The 20,260-nt window shown below is 38.6% G+C and overlaps 1 protein-coding gene across 2 annotated transcripts in view; it reads left to right on the forward strand.

The window, feature by feature from the left end:
• Nucleotides 1-20,260, forward strand: part of Ptchd4 (patched domain containing 4) — a 178,055-nt gene that overhangs the window by 44,216 nt on the left and 113,579 nt on the right. For both annotated transcript variants that reach the window (XM_035452899.1, XM_027387472.2), the window contains exon 2: nt 14,575-15,055. In XM_035452899.1, coding sequence (XP_035308790.1) covers nt 14,575-15,055 — 481 coding nt within the window. The remainder of the gene's footprint in view (nt 1-14,574; nt 15,056-20,260) is intronic.

Here is a 20,260-nt window from a genome sequence, read left to right on the forward strand (position 1 = left end):
TTAAAACCATGCCACTATTTCCAGTAACATTGCCTGTGGGGCAAAGGGGTCTGCCATTGGGACCAAGTTCTGGGACCTCTATTTGCACAGTGAGTCTTCCTCCTGAAGAATGGGGAAAGAGAGCCCAGTGCATTTCCTAGAATTTTATAAAAGAGGGTTCAGAAGAATTCCTCTATCCTTTAAAAAGAACAGTGACTTATTGAAGAGAAGTATTAATTGTTGGATTACTGAGAATTAAGCTGCTAAAACTAAACGCAAACGGAGAGAAGCTATGTGGATCCAAGTGTAGGCTCAAAACTCCATGAACTAGGTGAACTAGGATGGGTTTCATCAGGATGACATGGAGTGGGAGGGGGTTGGGTGGGGAGATACTTTTGTACTACTAGAAGGAAAAGCAGTCCAAGTGTATGTAGTGAAGGCAATAAACCCTCAGGGCCACATTGCAGCTTGGTCTGCTAAAAATTGAACTTATTTTGATTATTTCACAAGAACTGCTTTCACTCTGATGCAACTGTCCAGTTCAATATTTCCTCCCACTGCATAGAAATCTAAATGAATCTACAATCAAAACTTGGGGTTATCCACCACTTAGACTTCTTGGATTGTTAAGGCTATCATATTTTCTAAGTAAATATGTGGATGTGTTATCAAAAGACAGATGTAATCTGTGAATATTAGCTAAAAATCCTTACAAGGATATACAATTTTTAAAAAGTAGGGAATTTTTCTGTGAACTATTCTCATTTAAACAATAAAATCACATGAAATTTTATCTTCTTCACTAAAATTAGTAAACTGATATTACACATACTTTAATGTGTTTCTGACCTAGTTCCCAGCTTACCACACACTTACTTTGACTTAGCCAAATCTCTGCTACACCAGACAAGTGACGATATGTGGAATACAAACTAATTTTATTGTTAACATTAAACAGAAAACAACCAGAAAGAGATTTATTTTATCTCTGAAGAAATAAAAAAAGAGTAATTATTTCTTAAATTTTTAATGAGTTTTGGTTAATCTTTTGCAATGAAGAAATATCATTGAAAAACACACGTGTGTTTTGCTCTAGAGTGATATTTTTAATTCAGATGTCTGCCTATTTTCTTTGTAATGTTTACTTTCCTGAGGCATCAAGGTATTCTTCTTCCAGATAACATTTAAGACTGTTTCCTAAAATATACATCACCAGCCCAGGAAAGGTTAATACAGTGGCTAAGATAAGTCATTACACTGTCATCCCCCATGCTGAGAAAAATAATATTTAGCTCCCACATGGAGCTGCCAGATAAGAGAATACTTACCTCCTTGGCTTTATCAAATGGCATTCAATTATTTTCATAATTGAGGCAGAATATATTGGTCATAGTAATGATCAATTGTAAGGTTCTCATTAGAATGTATATCACAGACTAATTTCAAATCATTCCTGTCCTCTGGGGGATTACAAAGAAAAAAATAATTCAAGGGTGATAAATTGGACTTCAGCAAATGTTGAGTCCGTTATCTAACATTTTGCTGGCAGAGTTCAATGATTTTGCCTCGTTGTGAGTTTAAGGCAATCGACATTCAGATAGCAGAAGGACAGATTCAACAAGGGAAATGTAGGAACATTGGTTCTGAGATAGTTAAAGAGAGGACAAAGAGAGAGGTGGGAAAAAGAAAAGAGAAATCAGTGACAAGCCAAGGAAGAGATGAGAAGTCCATTGATGGAATGAAAATAAAACACTGAGGTCTGAATTGACCAGGTAAAAACCCAAGAGCAGCACTTTTGTTTTTTCAGAGGAATAAGGCACAGCTAAACTCAATAACAGCTACAGATAAAGGCTATATTCTTGACTTCATATCCTCTCTAGCAGTGTCTACTGCTTTGACCTAAGGAAAGGTACAATCTGTATATTCCCTATCTCCATTAAACTCATATATATATATATATATATATATATATATATATATATATCCACTATACTAAGATGTCTCTTTGAATGCATATTGAAATAAAAATTAGAAAACTCCATTTTCTAAATGTTAACATTACTTCTAGATTACATAAACAATATCATATTTCCTAGTAGTTTTATCTAATTTCATAATTCTAGACCCTTATAATTAAAACTATTTAGATAACTCAGTAAAATATGTAAGCCATATTCATTTTCAGGATGTTTTATGCATAGTAACTGCTCACAAAAAATAAGTATCATGGGATCAAATGGGTAAAAAGAAAGGTAAACAGACATATGAGGATGTGTTCAGAACTCAGTCAATACAAAGGTGACATTGAGCCACAAAATTCATGAGATTTTCATTGCTGATAAAATACTATTTAAGTGCACTTCAAGTGCAAGGTCAGATCAGCTCAGAGGTAAAGCATATTAGAATTTTACTCTACCCTTAATTCTGGTAATCTACTGACACTTGCCTGTAACTTTAAATGGAATGCACTACTCCTTGTACCTCAATGGGCAAAATCACAGTCTATCATGAAGGCTGAACTGTTCTGATGAGTTCATTGCTTAGAACTTGATCCTAGGAATGAGGGACAACTGATTCTCAGTCCTCTATCTCCTCTCCTGCCATTGTGTTCTGTGTGAAACTCGATGAAGTGTCACACCTGATTTACCTCTCTCATATCAGGCTACCTCTTTGCTGTGTCCCAATGACACATTTCCCTGTTACTTTTGTTGATGACACAAGAGAGATTAGTTTTTTAAAACAATATAAAATACACTACATATAAAAGCAAAAATAACCTATAATGTGTACCAAATACAAGCCAGGGCATTTCTTTGGAGTGCTGATCTGTGTGTGCACACTTTCAGTGAGTCATACTGCATGTTTATGATTTTGCAGAACCAGCACCTACCTTAACTCTTTAAAGATTTTCAGTCCTGCAATGTTCCTTGTGTTTTATCCTTTTGTCATTGAATTTATGTGCTTTATTCCTGTAACAAAAGCATAAACTCTTCTAAGGGAGAAAATGCATTTTTCCTTCTATTTGTCTTTATCTGGTTTTTTGTACCTGGCAATCTATCTCCCCAGACACTTAATACAGATATTTTTAATGTGTTGGAATGATGGGAAATCTCTATAATTTCCAACAACTCTAAGAGGCAAAATTTTTCTAAAATGCCTTTAACACTCCACAAGAGGTAGTTCTTGTGGAAAAAACACAGGTGTGGAGACATTTATTTTCAGAATAGTGTGTATTCCAGAAGACGTTTAAAAATATCTTTCTAAAGCTCTCACAATGTTAGGTAAGACGCTTTAGAGGAAGCTGTGAGGAAGACAAAATATGCATATGTGTGTATATATGGTATTTTGTCATCTCCTTCTCCAGCACACAGTTCCATCGCTGAGGTACTCCAGAAATTCAGGTCCTTATATTGCAATCAAAGAAAGCTTTGGGGAAGAGGTGTCCTACTCACTATCTGCCCCAGTCTCATTGCTACCCCAGCCCCCACATTGCAGATTCCAGGCATTCTGGATGTTCCAGAAATTCAACGTGCTTACACTCTTGTGGAGGCCTTATGCATACTGTTGTTCTCTGTGTGCACAGGCCAGGAAAAATCTCATTGTTACTCCTCTGAAAAGCCTTCTTAGTGCCTCCTAGGCCAGATGATTCCTTCAGAACGTTCTCATAGCCCTCTTTGTGAACTGGTATCATATAGGTATGTATCTAAATGATAGAGAGATGATAGACAAACAGATAGATAGATGATGGATAGATAGAAGATAGATAATAGATAGATGGAATAAAAATTATAGTTGATGACAGATAGGATAGATAGATAGATAGATAGATAGACGGATAGATGATAGATGATCACTCTTACTTCACTCTTCTAATGTAGCCCATAGCCACAAAGTCTCTGAAGTAAATAGCTGTACTGTTCAATTCAGCACTATATCCTGGGCCCACTGAGTATTTGAACAAATGAATGAGTCTGCCTTCTTATTTGTTTCCACCTATGTGTAACATCTAGATACCTAAATGTGTTTACTACACTCCAATCTAATGTAAATATTGCAATGCTTGAGTTTTTCTGATTTTCTGAACTTTCCCATTGCTTAGACGATGCTTTTCATTTAAACAACTTTCATAAAAATATAACTATAACACTATTCCATTTCCTCAAGCCCTTTCCATGTGCCCCCTTACTTTCTTTCAAATTCATGGCCTCTTTTTCTTTAATTGGTATATACATACATACATACATACATACATACATACATACATGCATACATAGTCGATATTAAGCCCATTTTAGTGTGTTGCTTGTATATGTGTATTGTCAGTGCTGACCACTTGGTATTGGATAACCAATTAGAGGGCTTATCCCTAGGAAAAACTACTTCTCCCCCACTCAGAATTCATTAATTGCCGGTAGATCTTTGTTTAAGAATTGGGGCCCCATACATTGCCCCCTTCTCTGTTAGCATGTCTGTTGATATTGTCCTTTTTCAGATATTGTTCAGGCAGCCATATTGTTAAGGTATCACGGGTGAATATTCCATCATTTCTAATAGACACAATCTCACAGCTGAACTTACTGGGCCTTTGGCTCTTATCACTTTTTGCTTCCCTCTTCTGTGATGTTCCCAAAGCCTTGGGTGCAGGGGTTGTATTGTCAATGTATCTATTGGGGTTGGACACCCCATGATCAATTGTTCTCTGAATTTTGACCACTTTTGGTCTTGTGATGGTCTCTGTTGTTTGCAATGAAATGCTTCTTTGATGAGGAGTGGGAGCTATACTTATCTGTGGGTTTAAGAGTAGGTGGTTAGAATGCAGTTAGGAATTATGCTGGTCTAATAAAGTGAGACTATTAGTTCTCCTCTAAGACCCATGAAATCACTAGCCCCAGGTATTTGGCTAGGTTTCTAGTACCAAGCATGATTTCGTTCCTGTTAAGGGAATCTTAAATCCAATTAGTCAGTTGTTGGTTACCACCAAAATATTAGTGCTACTTTTGAACCATAAGGCATATCTTGCCATGCTCATCATTGTTGTTGTTCAGAGGCTAGGTAGGACTATTGACTGATCCCTCTTCTTTCATCTTGTATGGAATGTTCTGGAAATGTACAAGTTAGTCTTTAGCAGTCTTTTAGAGAAGGCGCAGTTCAGATCATGTGTCCAAGGTGAATAGTATTTTCAGCAACAGGAGCTTATCTTCACTCTGCCTAAAGAGTGTTTTTAACTCTGTTCTGAGGTTTCCCCTGTAATTGCAAGTATGACCTGTTTTTCAACCAGGTGCTGCAGATAGCCTAAGTACCATATTCTTTATAAGGTCTGTGGTTACAAACAGAACATTTTAAGGGGAAAGATTTTTAATCCTTAAAAGGATTATAATGGTGAGACTTTCAATACTTTTACCAAAGCAAGAGGGGCATCACTAGACACAGGGACTTGCAATATTCCTCAAGTGTTCATTTAGGTGACAGTGAGCTTCCTTAAAGCAGGTCAGGACCACAGCTATGTAGTTTGATGTAAAATGAACAACTCACCTAAAAATTAATAACAATGCTTCTAATGGAGATGTGGGTAATAAGGCAAAATAAAGAAACAAATATAAGCTACAGAGAAACAAAATATTAGTTTTCATATCATTATGGGAAAAGTGGAGATTTTTTCCCTCTGGTTCCTAGTCTTATTAATAAAAATTTTAGAAATGGATTTAGAAAATATGTTTAGAGTGTGAAAGAAATAGGGCTGGGAAGATGTAAATTTGGCAATTACCATGAGGAAGGATGTCTCCACATAGAGAGAGAGAAAGAGAAAGCAGGAAGATTTAATAATGGAACAGCAAACAAGACAGGCCAGTGTTGAATGGCAGAAGGAGAGGGAGCTGCTAGAGAAAATGGAATGTGAAAGCCCGGAGTGTCTCAAGACCATGCTTGGGCCTTGGCCAGGATCCAAAAGAAAACAAGATAGAGAAAAGAAAAACGTATGCTTTTCTCTATGAACAACACAGAAAAGCTGGCAGATCATAGCACTAATGATGGAAGCTCTGCAACTGACTGCACCAGGTAAAGAGGGTGTCCTGGGAAAGATAACCACATTATCTCATTAGAGGGATAATTATTCTTCCTGTAGTCTTTGCATGGATATAGGTGAATTGGCCTTTCCGAGGGTTGATGTCTTGCAAGGCCAGCTAATTGACAGGCCTACCTAGTATAACTGTTAAAACAAGAGATTCTGATATGTATTTTTTAAATCTTTGTAGCATGTCTCCATTCAGAACATGATACATTTTTTTTATTCTTTTGCTCAGAAGACAATAGCTTTACCTAAGTGGGGCTCAACTGATCCCATGAACAGTTGACCTAAAGGCTACTGTAGCATTTGTTCCTCAAGGGTTGACTCCTTAAGATCACTTAAGAGATGGGTTGAAATTAGAAAACTGGCCATCAGGCCATCACTCACTTCCACCATGAAAATCCCACAACTGTTCCTCAGAAGGGGTTGGCATCTTGACTAGAATTTTAACCACACACTGACTTATGGCTCCACACAGTAGTGCTATGTAGGGAAAGAATGATAGAATATCTGAGATAGGGATGGTAATAAAACTCAGTGGTTGTGCAGTTCCTTAGTATATTTTTGTCTATAAGCCCAATTATTAGTACATACAAGTACACACACACACACACACACACACACACACACACACACACACACACACACGAGTCTCTTCTGATATCTCCACTCTCAATCCAAGACAGGACAGAGAACCTCTTTAGTGTTTGGCCCAGGACAAAAATGAAACTGATGTTTTTTGGGGGGTCCTTCCCTCCCTGTATCTGTCTCCTGTCCTTCCCAATATAATTCACATTCAATACCAGTGATAACTCTATTTCTATTCAGTTTATAAATTTATGGGAACATTTATCATAATGGAAAACATCCACTGTGTGTATGCCATTGTGTATTAAGCAAATATATGTGGTAGAGCTGAATTGATAGGGATCTGAAGACTTGTACTACCTAAGAAATTGATCGGTTCCATGTGGATTACTGACTATACACATCTTAGAGAAAGGGGACAAGTTTCTTTTTGTTGTTATTTAAGGCATCTCTCTGGAGATCACTGAAGGGAAAAGAAGTGACTTTGTCCAGATTTAGAAAGTGATAACACTTCCTGTTGCTATGGAAATGAGCACAGGTTATGTTGTTTTCCCGTTCTTATTTCCATTTTATCACACGAAGGCAGGCTGCTCTAGAAGCCTTGTAACATCTGATGTCTTCACCAGTGAGGAATCATTTGGTTTCTATGGCTGTGATGACCAAAAGCATCTTGGGAAGACGTTTATTTCAGCTGCATTGTAACCCATCATGAAGTCAGGGTGGAGCTCCAGGCAGGAACCTGGAGGCAGAAGCTGATGCAGAGGCCATCTCGGAGTGCTGCTTACTGACTTGTTCAGCCTGCCTTCTTATAAATCCCTGGACCACCAGGCTGGCAGTGGCATTATCTCCCATTGAGCTGCATCCTCCCACATTAATCAATATCAAGAAAATGTCCTACAGATTTGCTTCCAAGCCTATCTGATGGTGGCGTTTTTCTCAACTGAGGTTCACCTTCCCAAATAACACTAGCTCTGTCAAGTTGAAAACAACAAAAACTACACAAACAGACACAAACAAACAAACAAACAAAAAGTAGGACATCATTTAATGAAGAGTACATCAGAACTTCAGAGATAATATAAGCCAAACTTTTTGCCTCCCTGGGAGAAGAGACAGCACCTGTCACCTGCTTATTGTAGCAGAAGTAGAAATTAAGTTCCTATGACTTGGTCTTGTGCCTATATTCTTGACAGCACATTTCAGACACCTGCTGGGAAGTGGAGAATAACTTTAAATGACTGAGTGAATAAACAGTATTATATAAATATCCCATGTGTTGCATATTAATAAGAACATTACCCAGCCCTATCTGATCACTAATCATACCTTATATTAACATATCTGACCTTCACCAAACCTTAAAATTCTTATTTTATGAACTATAGAAATGACCCCTGGAAGTAGAGCCTTCAGTTGTTTTAAGCAATACTAAATCTTACTGTTCCCAATGAGCTTAAGACACCCTTACTCCTTGTCAGGCTTGTGGCTGGGATCCTAAGCATCATAAGTGGCCTCTCAAGTCTTTTCACATAACCACTATTTTGCACATCCTCTCTCTCAAGTGCATGTACAAATTATCCAAAGTGTGCACAACGGTGTTAGGAATGTTAACACTGCAGCCAGAAACAGGAGTAAAGCCAGCACCAGGGCTACCATAGCTGTAACCTTAGTTTGGCTTGCATACTCTCCTTTGCCTCATTGATGCGTTGAAGCTACTTCAGTATAACCTTTCTTCATAGAACAATGGAACAGTTGCCTAGGACAACTCAAAGCAAGATCCTAAATCTTTGAGTTTTTGCTAGGATTAAGTCATTCTGACTAAGCTTGGTCCACCGATATGCTGGCATGATTGGTTAAGATTATTTCATATTCTTTTAGGCTAACCTTGTGTTTATTTTTATAACCATCCTCCCTGAAAAACAAGCTGAAATACCACACTTTCTGAGCTTAAAATATGACAAAAGGAATTATATTTATTCTCTCTTAGGGGCATTTTAATGCTTTAAAGTCTTCATCTAGAAAATGGCTTTTTTATTATTCTTTAATCAAATACCTTGTAAGGAGTTGTTTTCTCATTACTTGCTTATTCCTTCCAAATATGAAACCCTCTGATGGAAAATCAAAATAAGTGATGATTTCATTTAATCCTATTTTGTATTTACATTTTACAAGGGGAATGAAACAAAGAAATATGTTAGGCAACAAATACAATGGAAGTATTATTCATAGGAAGAAACAAAAATCTCATCATTCTTTAAAAACTATTATAGCTCCTTGGTATGCAGGAAAACTTACTTTTCAGTAATAAAAGGCAGTTGGCCATCTAAAAGTTTATAACATCCTTGCAGCATCTACCTCATTGAAAATCAGTGGAATCTGAAAATCAGTGGAATTGCCTTGGCCAGGAGCTGTGCTGAAAAATTATCCCACAGTCATAAAAGTATCTGGATGTTAACCCAGCATCCCATGAAGCAAATGCTTGGCTTGCATCCTTATCATGTCACAGCACCGCTGAGTAGTTTTTTGTTTTGTTTTGCTTTTTTGTTTTTGTTTTTTTTTTTGTCTGCACAGTTGTCTACAGCATGTATATCTCCACATTCTCTTATCTTTGTAAGCACACCTTCTCTGATCTATACTCTGAGTTTAATTCTCCCTCCACTGTAGAGGTGTGGTTTTAACTAATTTTAATGCTACAGAGTGGGAGCTTTCAATACAAGCTAAAGGATCCAGGGTTATTTCTCCTGCATTGCTCTTACTAGACAAAGACTGTGATGAGATGCTTTATGGCTGTGAGACAGCATTGTGACCTGTGATTTTATTGATTCACCTTGCAACAATTTACCTACTGGAGACTGCCCTGTCTGGCAATTTTCTTATGCTGCATCCAGAATCTGAAATCCTGCAGGATTTCCAAAGTGAGTGTTTTGCTTCAGAGTCATCCTGACCCCCAAAATCTTTATCCATAGTGCATGAGTATAAGAATTCAAAAAAGTTTGTGAGTCTTCCTCCTGAATAAACTCACCCATGTTTTCATACTGAACTACCAACCTTTCCCCTCAATAAGGCAGTGCTGATGGAGCACTCTTTCCTTTCTAACCTCATATCCCACCATTCCCTTTAGTTCTTTGAGCATCCTGCCTCCTTTGCCTTCAAGCCCTAATGCTTCTTCACTGGCTGTCTTGCACTCACTCTAGGCTCCCTGTCAGCTGTCACTAGCAGTGACTTGCATGTGCTCCATGCACAGTGAAAGCCGAATACTAATATATGCTGGGGAAATGATACAAGAAACTAAAGAGATTGGAGAGAGGATAATGTTTCAAATTACCCATAATTGTCTCTAAAATACAATGCAATTTACACCTAAATGTGAGTTCACTGGGTTAGCAAATGTCATGCAGAAATGGCTTTGTTTAAGGCTCCAGGAAGTTGTTAGTAAGCAAATCAGGAAAGGTCAGGACTCTCAGCTAGTGTGTCCTCCAACTGAAGAGAGAGAAAAGGAGCAATTGGATGACTATTTACAATTATCTCTGGTAGATATCATTGGCAAGAAGCACATAAAATAGGACAATGCCATGGCCTGGATTTCGGGAAGCATGGTGTCCAGTTTAGATTCTAATTTAAATAGATTTTTGTTGTTGTTTTAAGCTAAGACGTCCATAACAGAAAGTAGTATTGGATTTAAGAGGAATATGGGGAAATACTCAAAGCAACAGAAACACCAGACACAAACCTGGAAGTGGAAATTAACTTGATTTGTTCAAGAAGGAAGAGGAACTGAGGAGGGAGGAGAAGGACAAAAGAGACAGGGGAACAGTAGAAGGGTCAGAAGATGTCTCTAGCTGTGTCCATGCATTGCTCTGCAGGCTGGATTAAGTTCAAGTACAAACTGGTAGAGGCTTCAGGTATAGAGATTATATGGTCTCCATTGCAATTGTCTGAGTAGTCTCCGCCTATGACATGGAGAGTACATTGGGAACAGCAGAATCAGGCTATGATGGAAACAGAGACATGAAGTCATCTCGAGTTCAGTCCACTGCTGAAAAAGAGCTACACTGAAGTCAGCATGCTACCATCCTGCCATTAAAAAAATAATGCATACCTTTATGGTAACATAAGGGTGATTTCTGTACTCATGGAAATTTCAAGAATCGTGTGAGAAGTTGCTATGAGAAACAAAGAGCCTGAGTCAAACTGCAGGCAATACTTTACCTGACAGGCTGCCTTAGATGAAGAGGATGTAGTTGGAAAGGCGGATCCACAAGTAAAATAAAGTTTTGATAGGTGAGTCGAAGTGATTTATCTGCTCTGACTTCTGGAAAGGATTGGAGTTGACATCAGAAGATCTGAGTAGGAACTAACGGGTATGCCTTTTCTACATGTCTAGGTTCCCTTACCTAGCAAATAAAACAGTTCTACCTATATGACTAGTTGCATCTTAACCTGGTGCTGAAAAACAATGCATTCCACTTATAGTTGTAAGAACAGCATTTCCGACATTCAGGTCTCTTCAGACTCTTTGGGTAGGCAGTCTTTTAATAGAGCAAGAGAGCCAAAAATTGACTTCTATATCCTACAATCATTACTTCATGTACTCATTTCCCCTCCTATTAATAAAACTGAGGATGACATAGGCAATAAACTACATCGAAGTTTTCCCCAATTAGAATGAGTTACATGGTACAACTCAAGTCACACAATCTTCTGAGAAATCCATTGCATTAACCTGAGTGTGCTATGACTCCAAGGAAGTTCTCCACAAGACATAGAATATTTGCTGCATTCATTCTCAGTTCCTCCTATAAAGAAGCATCTAATAAGCACTTAGTTCCATAAGAGAAACTCTTTGCTACTCTTAACTCAAGTAGAATGTTCTCATGACCATAACGTTTATGATTGAATTTCTAAAGACGGTAGTGAATAGATTGGCTGACCAACCCACTGCATATGCATGTTGCAAGCATCCAATGGAGTTTTGATCCAGGATATCCAAACACTTCATTTATATTGTACAGGTGAATAGATTTAAACATGGACCAGTAATTATTTCTTACTTACTTAAATATAATGGAGGAAGATACACTGAAGATGTATCTCTTATAAGGTATTTTTATGAACAGTAAGCAATTTTCAAAGGAAGGCTAGCAGCTAGTCAAACTCAATAAAGTTTAACTATTTTAAAAATTTTGACTTTTGTCCAGACATACAATCAGTGCCTCCTTTGTCCACTATAATCTCCAAGTGAGACCTGAGGGACACATAACTCTCTGCACTGCTGCTAAAGTTCCCCAGAGGTCTTTTTAATAACAGAAAGGAGCTAAGTCAGAGCAGCACATTCCTAAAAAGAAACAGTGCTTTGGGGATAAGGGGATCTGGCTCTCTCAGATGATCAGACACACACATTTAAATAGAATTTCAAAGCCACAGAAAGAAAAATTGTACCAAAACATTATGTCAATTTTTAAATAAAAATGCACCAAATAAATGAGCAATTTTTTTATAGTTGATAATTACTTAATTCTGAGGCATGATTCACATTGCTTTCCCCAACCCTTGCCAACCCTCTTTGCAAGACCCAGTGGGTTTAAACAAGGAACCTTACAGCCAAGCTTTTGGTTTGATGTTTTTTACTTATTTTTTATTCATTTGGTTGTTTTGGCTACATATAGTTCTATGCACAAAGTGAGTGTCACGTGCCCATGAAGACCAAAAGAGGAGTCAGATCTGCTAGAACTCGAATTACTGATGACTATATGCTACCTTCTGGGTTCCGGGAGATGAACCAGGGTCCTCTGGAAGAGCAACCAGGCTCTTAGCCACTGAGCCATCTTTCCATCCCCAGTTTAGTCTTTATAAAGAAAATAAATAGTATGATTACAAATACACATGACAGCCATTGATACACCAAGGGAGAACCCATAAATCAAATTGCTGTTAAGAAATAAGTTGTTCATTTGGATTTGGTCAAGTTTGATTTCCTTCCTTCTTTCTTTTCTTCCTTCCTTCCTTCCTTCCTTCCTTCCTTCCTTCCTTCCTTCCTTTTTGGTTTTTCAAGACAGAGTTTTTCTTTGTAGATCTGGCTTTCCTGGAACTAATTCTGTAGACCAGGCTGGTCTTGAATTCATAGAGATTCCCCTGCCTCTGCCTCCTGAGTGCTGGGATTAAAGGCATGCACCACCACTGTCCAGCAGTTTGGTTTCTTAGGGTAACTATTTAACATGTAGGGGCAGGTACACAGAGTGACTTGATATTGTTTTCTTTCAATGTTTGATCATTCTCCAAGTTGAATTTGCATTCTCTGAATATCTCCAACTTTTCTTGTTTGCAATACATGCTTAAACATCAGAGTTTCTTTTGTGCATGTTAAAAAGCAAAATGCAAAGAAGTGCCTCATGTCTAGGTGTCCAGACTAAACAAATCCAAGATAATTATCTCAAGTACTAGCTAGGTGCCTGGTAGTTCCACGTAAACAACTATGGTCAGTACAGTGGTCTGTGTTCTCTAGGGAGAACTAACTGCTCCTTGCTAAGATTCAACCTTTTTTACCCTTGTGAGAACATCTTTCCTGACACCATTCACATACAAATTACTTGTAGCATCAACTTTCATTTTATGCCTACATCTCACCCAATACCAACAGTGTATTTTCAGCTCTATAAATCATCCTGAAGCCTGCTTTTGGGCTCAACATTCTATCAACCATTGCCATTAAAGTGTGGAGACAATTGTGACAGAAATAAAATTTCCAAATAGATTAAAATGTTGTGATGGCTGTCAGGGAGCTCCCCCATTGAATGAGAATAACTGGCAAGTCTGTATCATCTAAGTGTGCTTTAAGGAGGAATGACTGCTTTGTTTGCCCAATTCCTAGGACAATGATCTTGTCCATGCTTCCTCAAACCCGGCTTTGAAGCTTTGACACCATATTGCGCTGACCCAGCAAGTGCTGGTATCGCCTGCAGGAAGTGTTTCAATACCATACTAGCTTCGAGAAAGGTATTTATCCTATTCTGAACCGTTCATTTAACTGCACAGATGTAAGGAAGTAAGGATGTTCTTGTCTGCAGGTTAGTGCCTATATTGATTCTGGAAAGCTTAGCATATTTATATACAGGATGATTACATTTTAACTTTTGAAGCTCAAAGACAATTTTCTTAGAATTTAAAAAGAAAACACCCAGGGCAAACTAAATATCAGAAACAGGTAGAGGAGGAGATAAGAAGAAAGAAGGAAGGACAAAAAAACATGACATTGAAGCTAGCACATAGGTCAGATATATGGCAGGGAAGGAGGCGTTAGAGAAAGTAAGGAAGCCCAAAGTATCAGAAGGGTGAAAAAACAGCTTTCAGATTCTGGTCATCATCTGAAAGAAATGGGCAGAAAAGGGAACAAGGACACAGCAATGCCTTTCTGGCCCACAGCATAGGAGGAGGGCTGTAGACCAGTGGAACCCCATGGAGGCTCACAAGGACAAGGCTAGGGCCAGGAATTCTGGGGATGAAAGGTATGTATCTACTTGAAGGAAAATTTACTCTTGTCTCTTACGCATTGTCTAGGCTGAGCCTTGTGCCATGCTCTACTTACAGCTATCATAAACTGAATCTGCTCTTAAGGAATTTGACCAGATTACTATAGAAGAAAATGTAAGGAGTGGGAGCATTTGGGAAATCCCAATGTGTGAGCCTTTTCCCTTAGGCAGGAAGCAAGTCTGGTGTAGCTTTGTGACACCTTCTCCATCATCTTTATTCCTGTTTGCCTGCAGGGTTTCCCACATAGCTCCAAAGGGTTAAGAATAAAATCCTGACTCTCCTCTCCACCACATCAATTCCACAATCACCAGCACCTCTCTTTGCCTTCCTTGTGCTTCTTCACTTAGAATAAGAAACTGTTCCTTGGAATGTGCATCCTTCTGGTAACTGAAGTCTCCCCTCTTTCTATTTTCAAGGATGGGAGGAACAGTTTTATTGGACACCAGCTGGGCGGGGTAGTGGAAGTGCCAAACAGCAAAGACCAGCGGGTCAAGTCAGCCAGAGCCATTCAAATCACCTACTACCTCCAGACCTATGGCTCTGCCACTCAAGACCTCATAGGGGAGAAGTGGGAGAATGAGTTCTGTAAGCTGATGAGGAAGCTCCAGGAGGAGCACCAAGACCTCCAGCTGTACTCTCTGGCATCTTTTAGCCTCTGGAGAGACTTTCATAAGACCAGCATCCTGGCCAGAAGCAAGGTCCTGGTGAGCCTCGTGCTGATCCTGACCACAGCCACCCTGTCCAGCTCCATGAAGGACTGCTTGCGTAGTAAGCCCTTCCTGGGCCTCCTGGGGGTGCTCACCGTGTGCATTTCCATCGCTACTGCAGCTGGGATCATCTTCATCACTGATGGGAAGTACAACTCCACCCTTCTGGGAATCCCTTTCTTCGCCATGGGTAACTATCCATCCTTGTGGTAATCAGATTATTGCCAGTTGGGGGCAAGGTAGTACTTTCTTGACATCTCCAGTAGAAACCCGTTTTAGTTTTGCTTTGGTGTGTCTGTGTGATTGTGTAAGTTTTCCTTGGAGTTTGTGTCTGTCTTCTCTTTTGGAGGCCTTCAAAGGACATTATACAAGAAAAAAAAAAATCAAACCCTCCTTCCCTTTAATCCACTGACGTCAGAAGCCTTTAAAATTACACAATATGGGAGTTCTCCACTCAGATTACTTCATAGCTAATAGACTGGGAGTATCTGATATAAAACTAAGGCGAGTCAATGTTTATTTCTAACAGAATTTTGTGTCCCCAATCATAGCTATTCTCAATAATAGTGATATAATAGTTGATAAGAGTGACAAAGGAAAAGTCTAAGAACAACTGAGGTGGTTTAATCTCACAGATCTTCTAAAGGAAACTCAAACTCTGTTAGTTCTGCACAGAACATACTCTATCCTTTTACCTGTGGAAAAAAATAATTTAATTAAAAAAATTCCTGTCCCTAGGCCTGGCCCAGGATGATGTGGTGGACTTTGGGGAGCCCCTGTCAAGGGCCCTACACAGCCTGGGAAGTAGAGGGTGGATGGGGTGGGGGCAGGTGGGAGATTGGGGAGAGGGGAGGGAGAGGTAGGAGGGATTGACATGTGAAGCAAGCTTGTTCCTAATTTGAACTAATAAAAAAAATTCCAAAAATAATCCCTGTCTAATGCCACCCTGATATATTATCCACTTTATGCGTTTATCTCTGGAGAAAATAATTAGTAATCATCCTTAATTAAGATTATGAATTTTCTCCCAGCCAAACATAAATGCTCACCTAAGTATAAAAATGACAAATGTGTGCATGCATGTATGTGGTGTATGTGTATGGACATTTTCTGGGAATGGACATGAATGAGGACTCAGTGACAGGATGGGTATGCCTTATTTATAAAAGGGAGATGATGGTGCTGTTTGTGGTATTCAAAATGTTATACAATATGCAGTAATGGTGTGCGTAAAAATTCAGAAACTGAACCTCTGGGTGGTGACCTGGTGACTTGAGTGTCAAGAGATTCTTAAGCTACAAAATGCACCAGCTTTAAAACCACCTGTAAGTTTCATTATTAAAAGCTAAATTTGAAGGTGTGTGTGCAGAAAGCTAAGTGGTCCAAACACCTCTTTCTTTTTACCTTCACAAACATTCTTGTAAATGAACAAAGGCATGCAAATTGTACAAGCTGAGGTCAGATGTCTGTATTGGGAATCCACCTTAAACATCTTTCTTTAGTAAAGTACTAATGAATGCTCTTCAAATGGTTGATTTTTAATGTAAGAGACTATAATGAAAGATACTAGCTGAAAGTAAACACTCAACAGATAGCTATAAGTGTTAGTGGGTATCATTGTATGAAAGTGCAGTGAATTCCTTACTGGTAAGGAAACAGCCCTTGGCTTCATGCAACTGAGGCTTCAGGATTTTGTATATCATCACAAATGCATATTCATTAGCTAATAAAAATATCCTTCATGTTCAAAATACTCTGCAAAATATTTTTCCACTAGAGATAAATATGAATCTAAGACTGAATCATTTACATTTATTTTTTTCTAAATATTCAAGTCTCTTCTTGACTTGAAAAAAATGATACAAGAATTTTAAGAATCACACAGTAAGACTCAGAAGTAAGACATGGCTTGCTCATGCCTGGTCAAAACCAGTGGCATCCTACTCATGGAATAAAAAGATACTTTTCAGAAAAATGATAAAATTATACATTCTATATAAAGAAGGTGAAAAACTGCCTCTACTAATGCTAGATTGTAATGTCAGCCTTACAAGGGCAAAGTGGTGTTTCATTATTAATAGCAGCAAGAACATTTAAAACAGACAACTGAAGTCCAGATGTGTGGCACACACTTTGTGCCTGTCTACTCAGCTGACCTTTAGAACCACAAATCAACTCTGGACACTGTGGGCATGGACTGTAAAAAGACAGGTCCGTGTGTATTCACCATGCTGCTGCAGTTCTGAGAGGAATGTGTCTGCTATGTTCTGAAGGCATGGCAATAAAAGACCCACAAGCACATGTTTAAAATTCTGTTCCATCAGGATCAATATTCTGTTTCCTTCCCTGTTTTCTGCTGAACACTCAGTATTATCAGTTTGTTCTGGTTCTTCACACAGAAAATTAAGAATTGGGGTCATTCTTTTTCAAGTTGCAGGATTTATATTAACCTCTAACCCAAGACCCAAGATGCATGCACACACGCACACACACACACACACACACACACACACACACGGGGGGGGGGGGGCGTGGGGAGAGGGAAGGATGGAGGGAGGGAAGGAGGGAGAGAGAAGGAGACAGAGACTAAAATACTGATAGGAAATATCACAGCCTTGTATGTAGAGCATCAGAGTCACAGAAAACACATGGCTGTGAAGGTGCTGAAAGAGAATGTAACAGTAAATATAAATAAATTTCATCTGTTAAATAATTATTTGTCAGTGGCATGCACAACGTTGGTTGATGCAAACTCTTTGGTGAATTGTGTTTATGAAATGTCCAAGCTACACAATCTAACATCATTTGGATGTGGGAAGACGCACAGCACTATTTGTTAACCACTGTTTCTGCCCGAGTTTACTTTCTGCTGCTGTGATAAAGCATGACTAAACGTAACTTGTGAAGGAAAGAGTTCATTTGGCTTATATTTTCACATCATATTCCATCATGCGGAGAAGTCAAAGCAGATCCTGGAGGGAGGAACTGAAGCAGATACCACGGAGCAGAGTCACTGACTCACTTGCTCACCAGACTACCATTCCCGTACCTTTATTACACTTCCCAAGACCAGCTGCATAAGGGTCGCTCCACAGGGACTGACTAGGCTCGCCTACATTAATAATTAATTTAAAACTGCTCCCACAGACTTGCCTACACCCCACTCTGATGGAGGAATGTTTTCAACAGAGGTTCCTTATCCAAGATGACCGAAGTTTGTGTCAAGTTGACAAAAAAGAAAACAAGCCAACAACAACAAAATCTATGACAATGTCTTCTATCTTCCTGGAAGGATTTGTGTGTCATAATTCAGAATCCTTCATTCTCCTCAAAGCTGGATATGCCAATTATGGTGCCTGTTTTTATAAACAAAGAAGGACATATCTGATGGACCTTTAATCTTGTGGCTTCCTTTTGTAGTAATTATTTATGTTTGATCCATTTGATGGCCCTAGTGTCATTTCAGAGGCACACAGAATGTATCAAAATATCCTTCCTTTTTAAAGCCAATTCCCATTTTTATACTTTTTTTGATGTTCCCTTAAACAAAGTTTTATTTGTCAAGTCACATGTTCCGTATTTGGGCTTATGAAAGATGGCTGTGGGTACACAGTCTCTCAACACTCAACAAATCCAGAATTAGAATCTTGAAACTCCTGAGATGATTCAAGCCTAATAGCCCTTCTCTATTCAAGAATAAAACACCGAGGACTCCACAAGTAAAATTTCAACTCAACTATTTACATTTTTAAAGGATTTTCATTTGTTTACCATGCCTATATTGCCTCTTCGTGGAAGGGGGAATTTAAGATAATGCCACAAGACAGTGTTATGCTCTGACTTTCCATAGATAGTTACCAGAGGATATGTAGTCTTGGTTCACTATTACTTTTCTGTTCAGTCAGAGTTTCTGCTGAATCTCACATTAGTCATCTTCACATATGGGTCACATACTGGGAACTTGGCTTTTGCAGGTAGGATCAAGGTTTATAGATAGAAACTTCCATGTATCTCAGAGCCTTCCTTCACTTACTTAGCAGTTGCTGTTTATTGAATACTATTATACTCAAGGTATTTAGGATTATAGACTCAAAGGCTTTGAATAGAATAAAGCATGTGCTTACGCTCATGAATTTTACTAATAAGTCCAAGAGAAGAGAGAGATGGGACCACAAAATAAAGAAATGTAAACCTTGCAATACTGTTGAGAATAATGCAAAATATAGAAATTACATGGCATGTGGGGTAAAAAGCATAGGTAGTCAGGGAGGAAAACATGTCTAAAAACTAAAATTGAGCAGAAAGCTAAGTGAAATAATAGAAAGAGCCACCCAGAAACTGAGAAAAAGTTCTTCTGGGAATGAGAAGAGGAACTGAGGACAAGGAGTGGAAGGATGAGCAGCCGACTAAAGAGGAGGCAAGGAAGGGTACAGAGATTCTATGGGCACTGTGCAGTTAACTCTTCAGAGTTTAATCCAGGTGAGATAGAAAACTGTCTGAAGCATTGTGAGACAATGTGTGTTCTGACACACTTTTTAAAGAATATTTAACTCTATTATGTAAATCAGTTTGCAAAAGAGCAAGAATAAGGCAAAAAGTGACCATGAAGTCATCCTTGGGATACAATGATAATGTAACACAGCAGCAGAGAGGTGACAGTGGTAAAAATGGATTCAACTCCAATATGTACCCAAAGGTCAAATAGACAAGATTATTGAAAGACTGGATATGCCCTATAGGAGAAATGTGTGTCAAGTGTAACCCCCAAATGAATAATTAATAGACTGCAGTTACCATTGACTGTGTTAAGAAGGTCTTGGGAGAAATAAGTCACATGTTGAGGGGAAAGTAACCAAAGTTTACTTTCGTATCTACTAATCTAGAGCTATCCATGAGGCATCAAATTTCAGAAATGTGGGTTAGGCTGGGTTTACAAGATTATATGGAAACCAGGTTCAACAATAGTGTCTTTAAGTTGGAGCTGGAGATATTTGTAACTTCTCATGGCATTAACAATATTAGACAGTGTGAAAATCTGCTGTCAACTAGAAAGATGATTATAGACCAAAAACAAATGTTTTTGGCTCAAGCCTGGAGCACTCCAATACTTGCAGACTGAGAAGATAGGATGATTCAGAAAAATGAACAATCAAGTGGAAAAATCTTGCATTCCAAAAAGAATAGTTTGCTGTAAAAAAAAAAAAAGGAAAGATGTTCATAAAGAAGCAAGACACCAATACTGCAAGAGCTCCTAATGCCTTATGTCCAGTGAGAACTGAAAAGTGGCCATTGATTCATCAATCTGAAGGCCAGGGATGTCTTTAACAAGAACTGCTTTGGGGAATGGTGAGGGTGAAAGGCTCAATTAAAAATGTTCAATGAGGTGGAAAAAAGA

The sequence above is a fragment of the Cricetulus griseus genome, assembly GCF_003668045.3.
Source record: "Cricetulus griseus strain 17A/GY chromosome 1 unlocalized genomic scaffold, alternate assembly CriGri-PICRH-1.0 chr1_1, whole genome shotgun sequence".
Classification (NCBI taxonomy): Eukaryota; Metazoa; Chordata; class Mammalia; order Rodentia; family Cricetidae; genus Cricetulus; species Cricetulus griseus.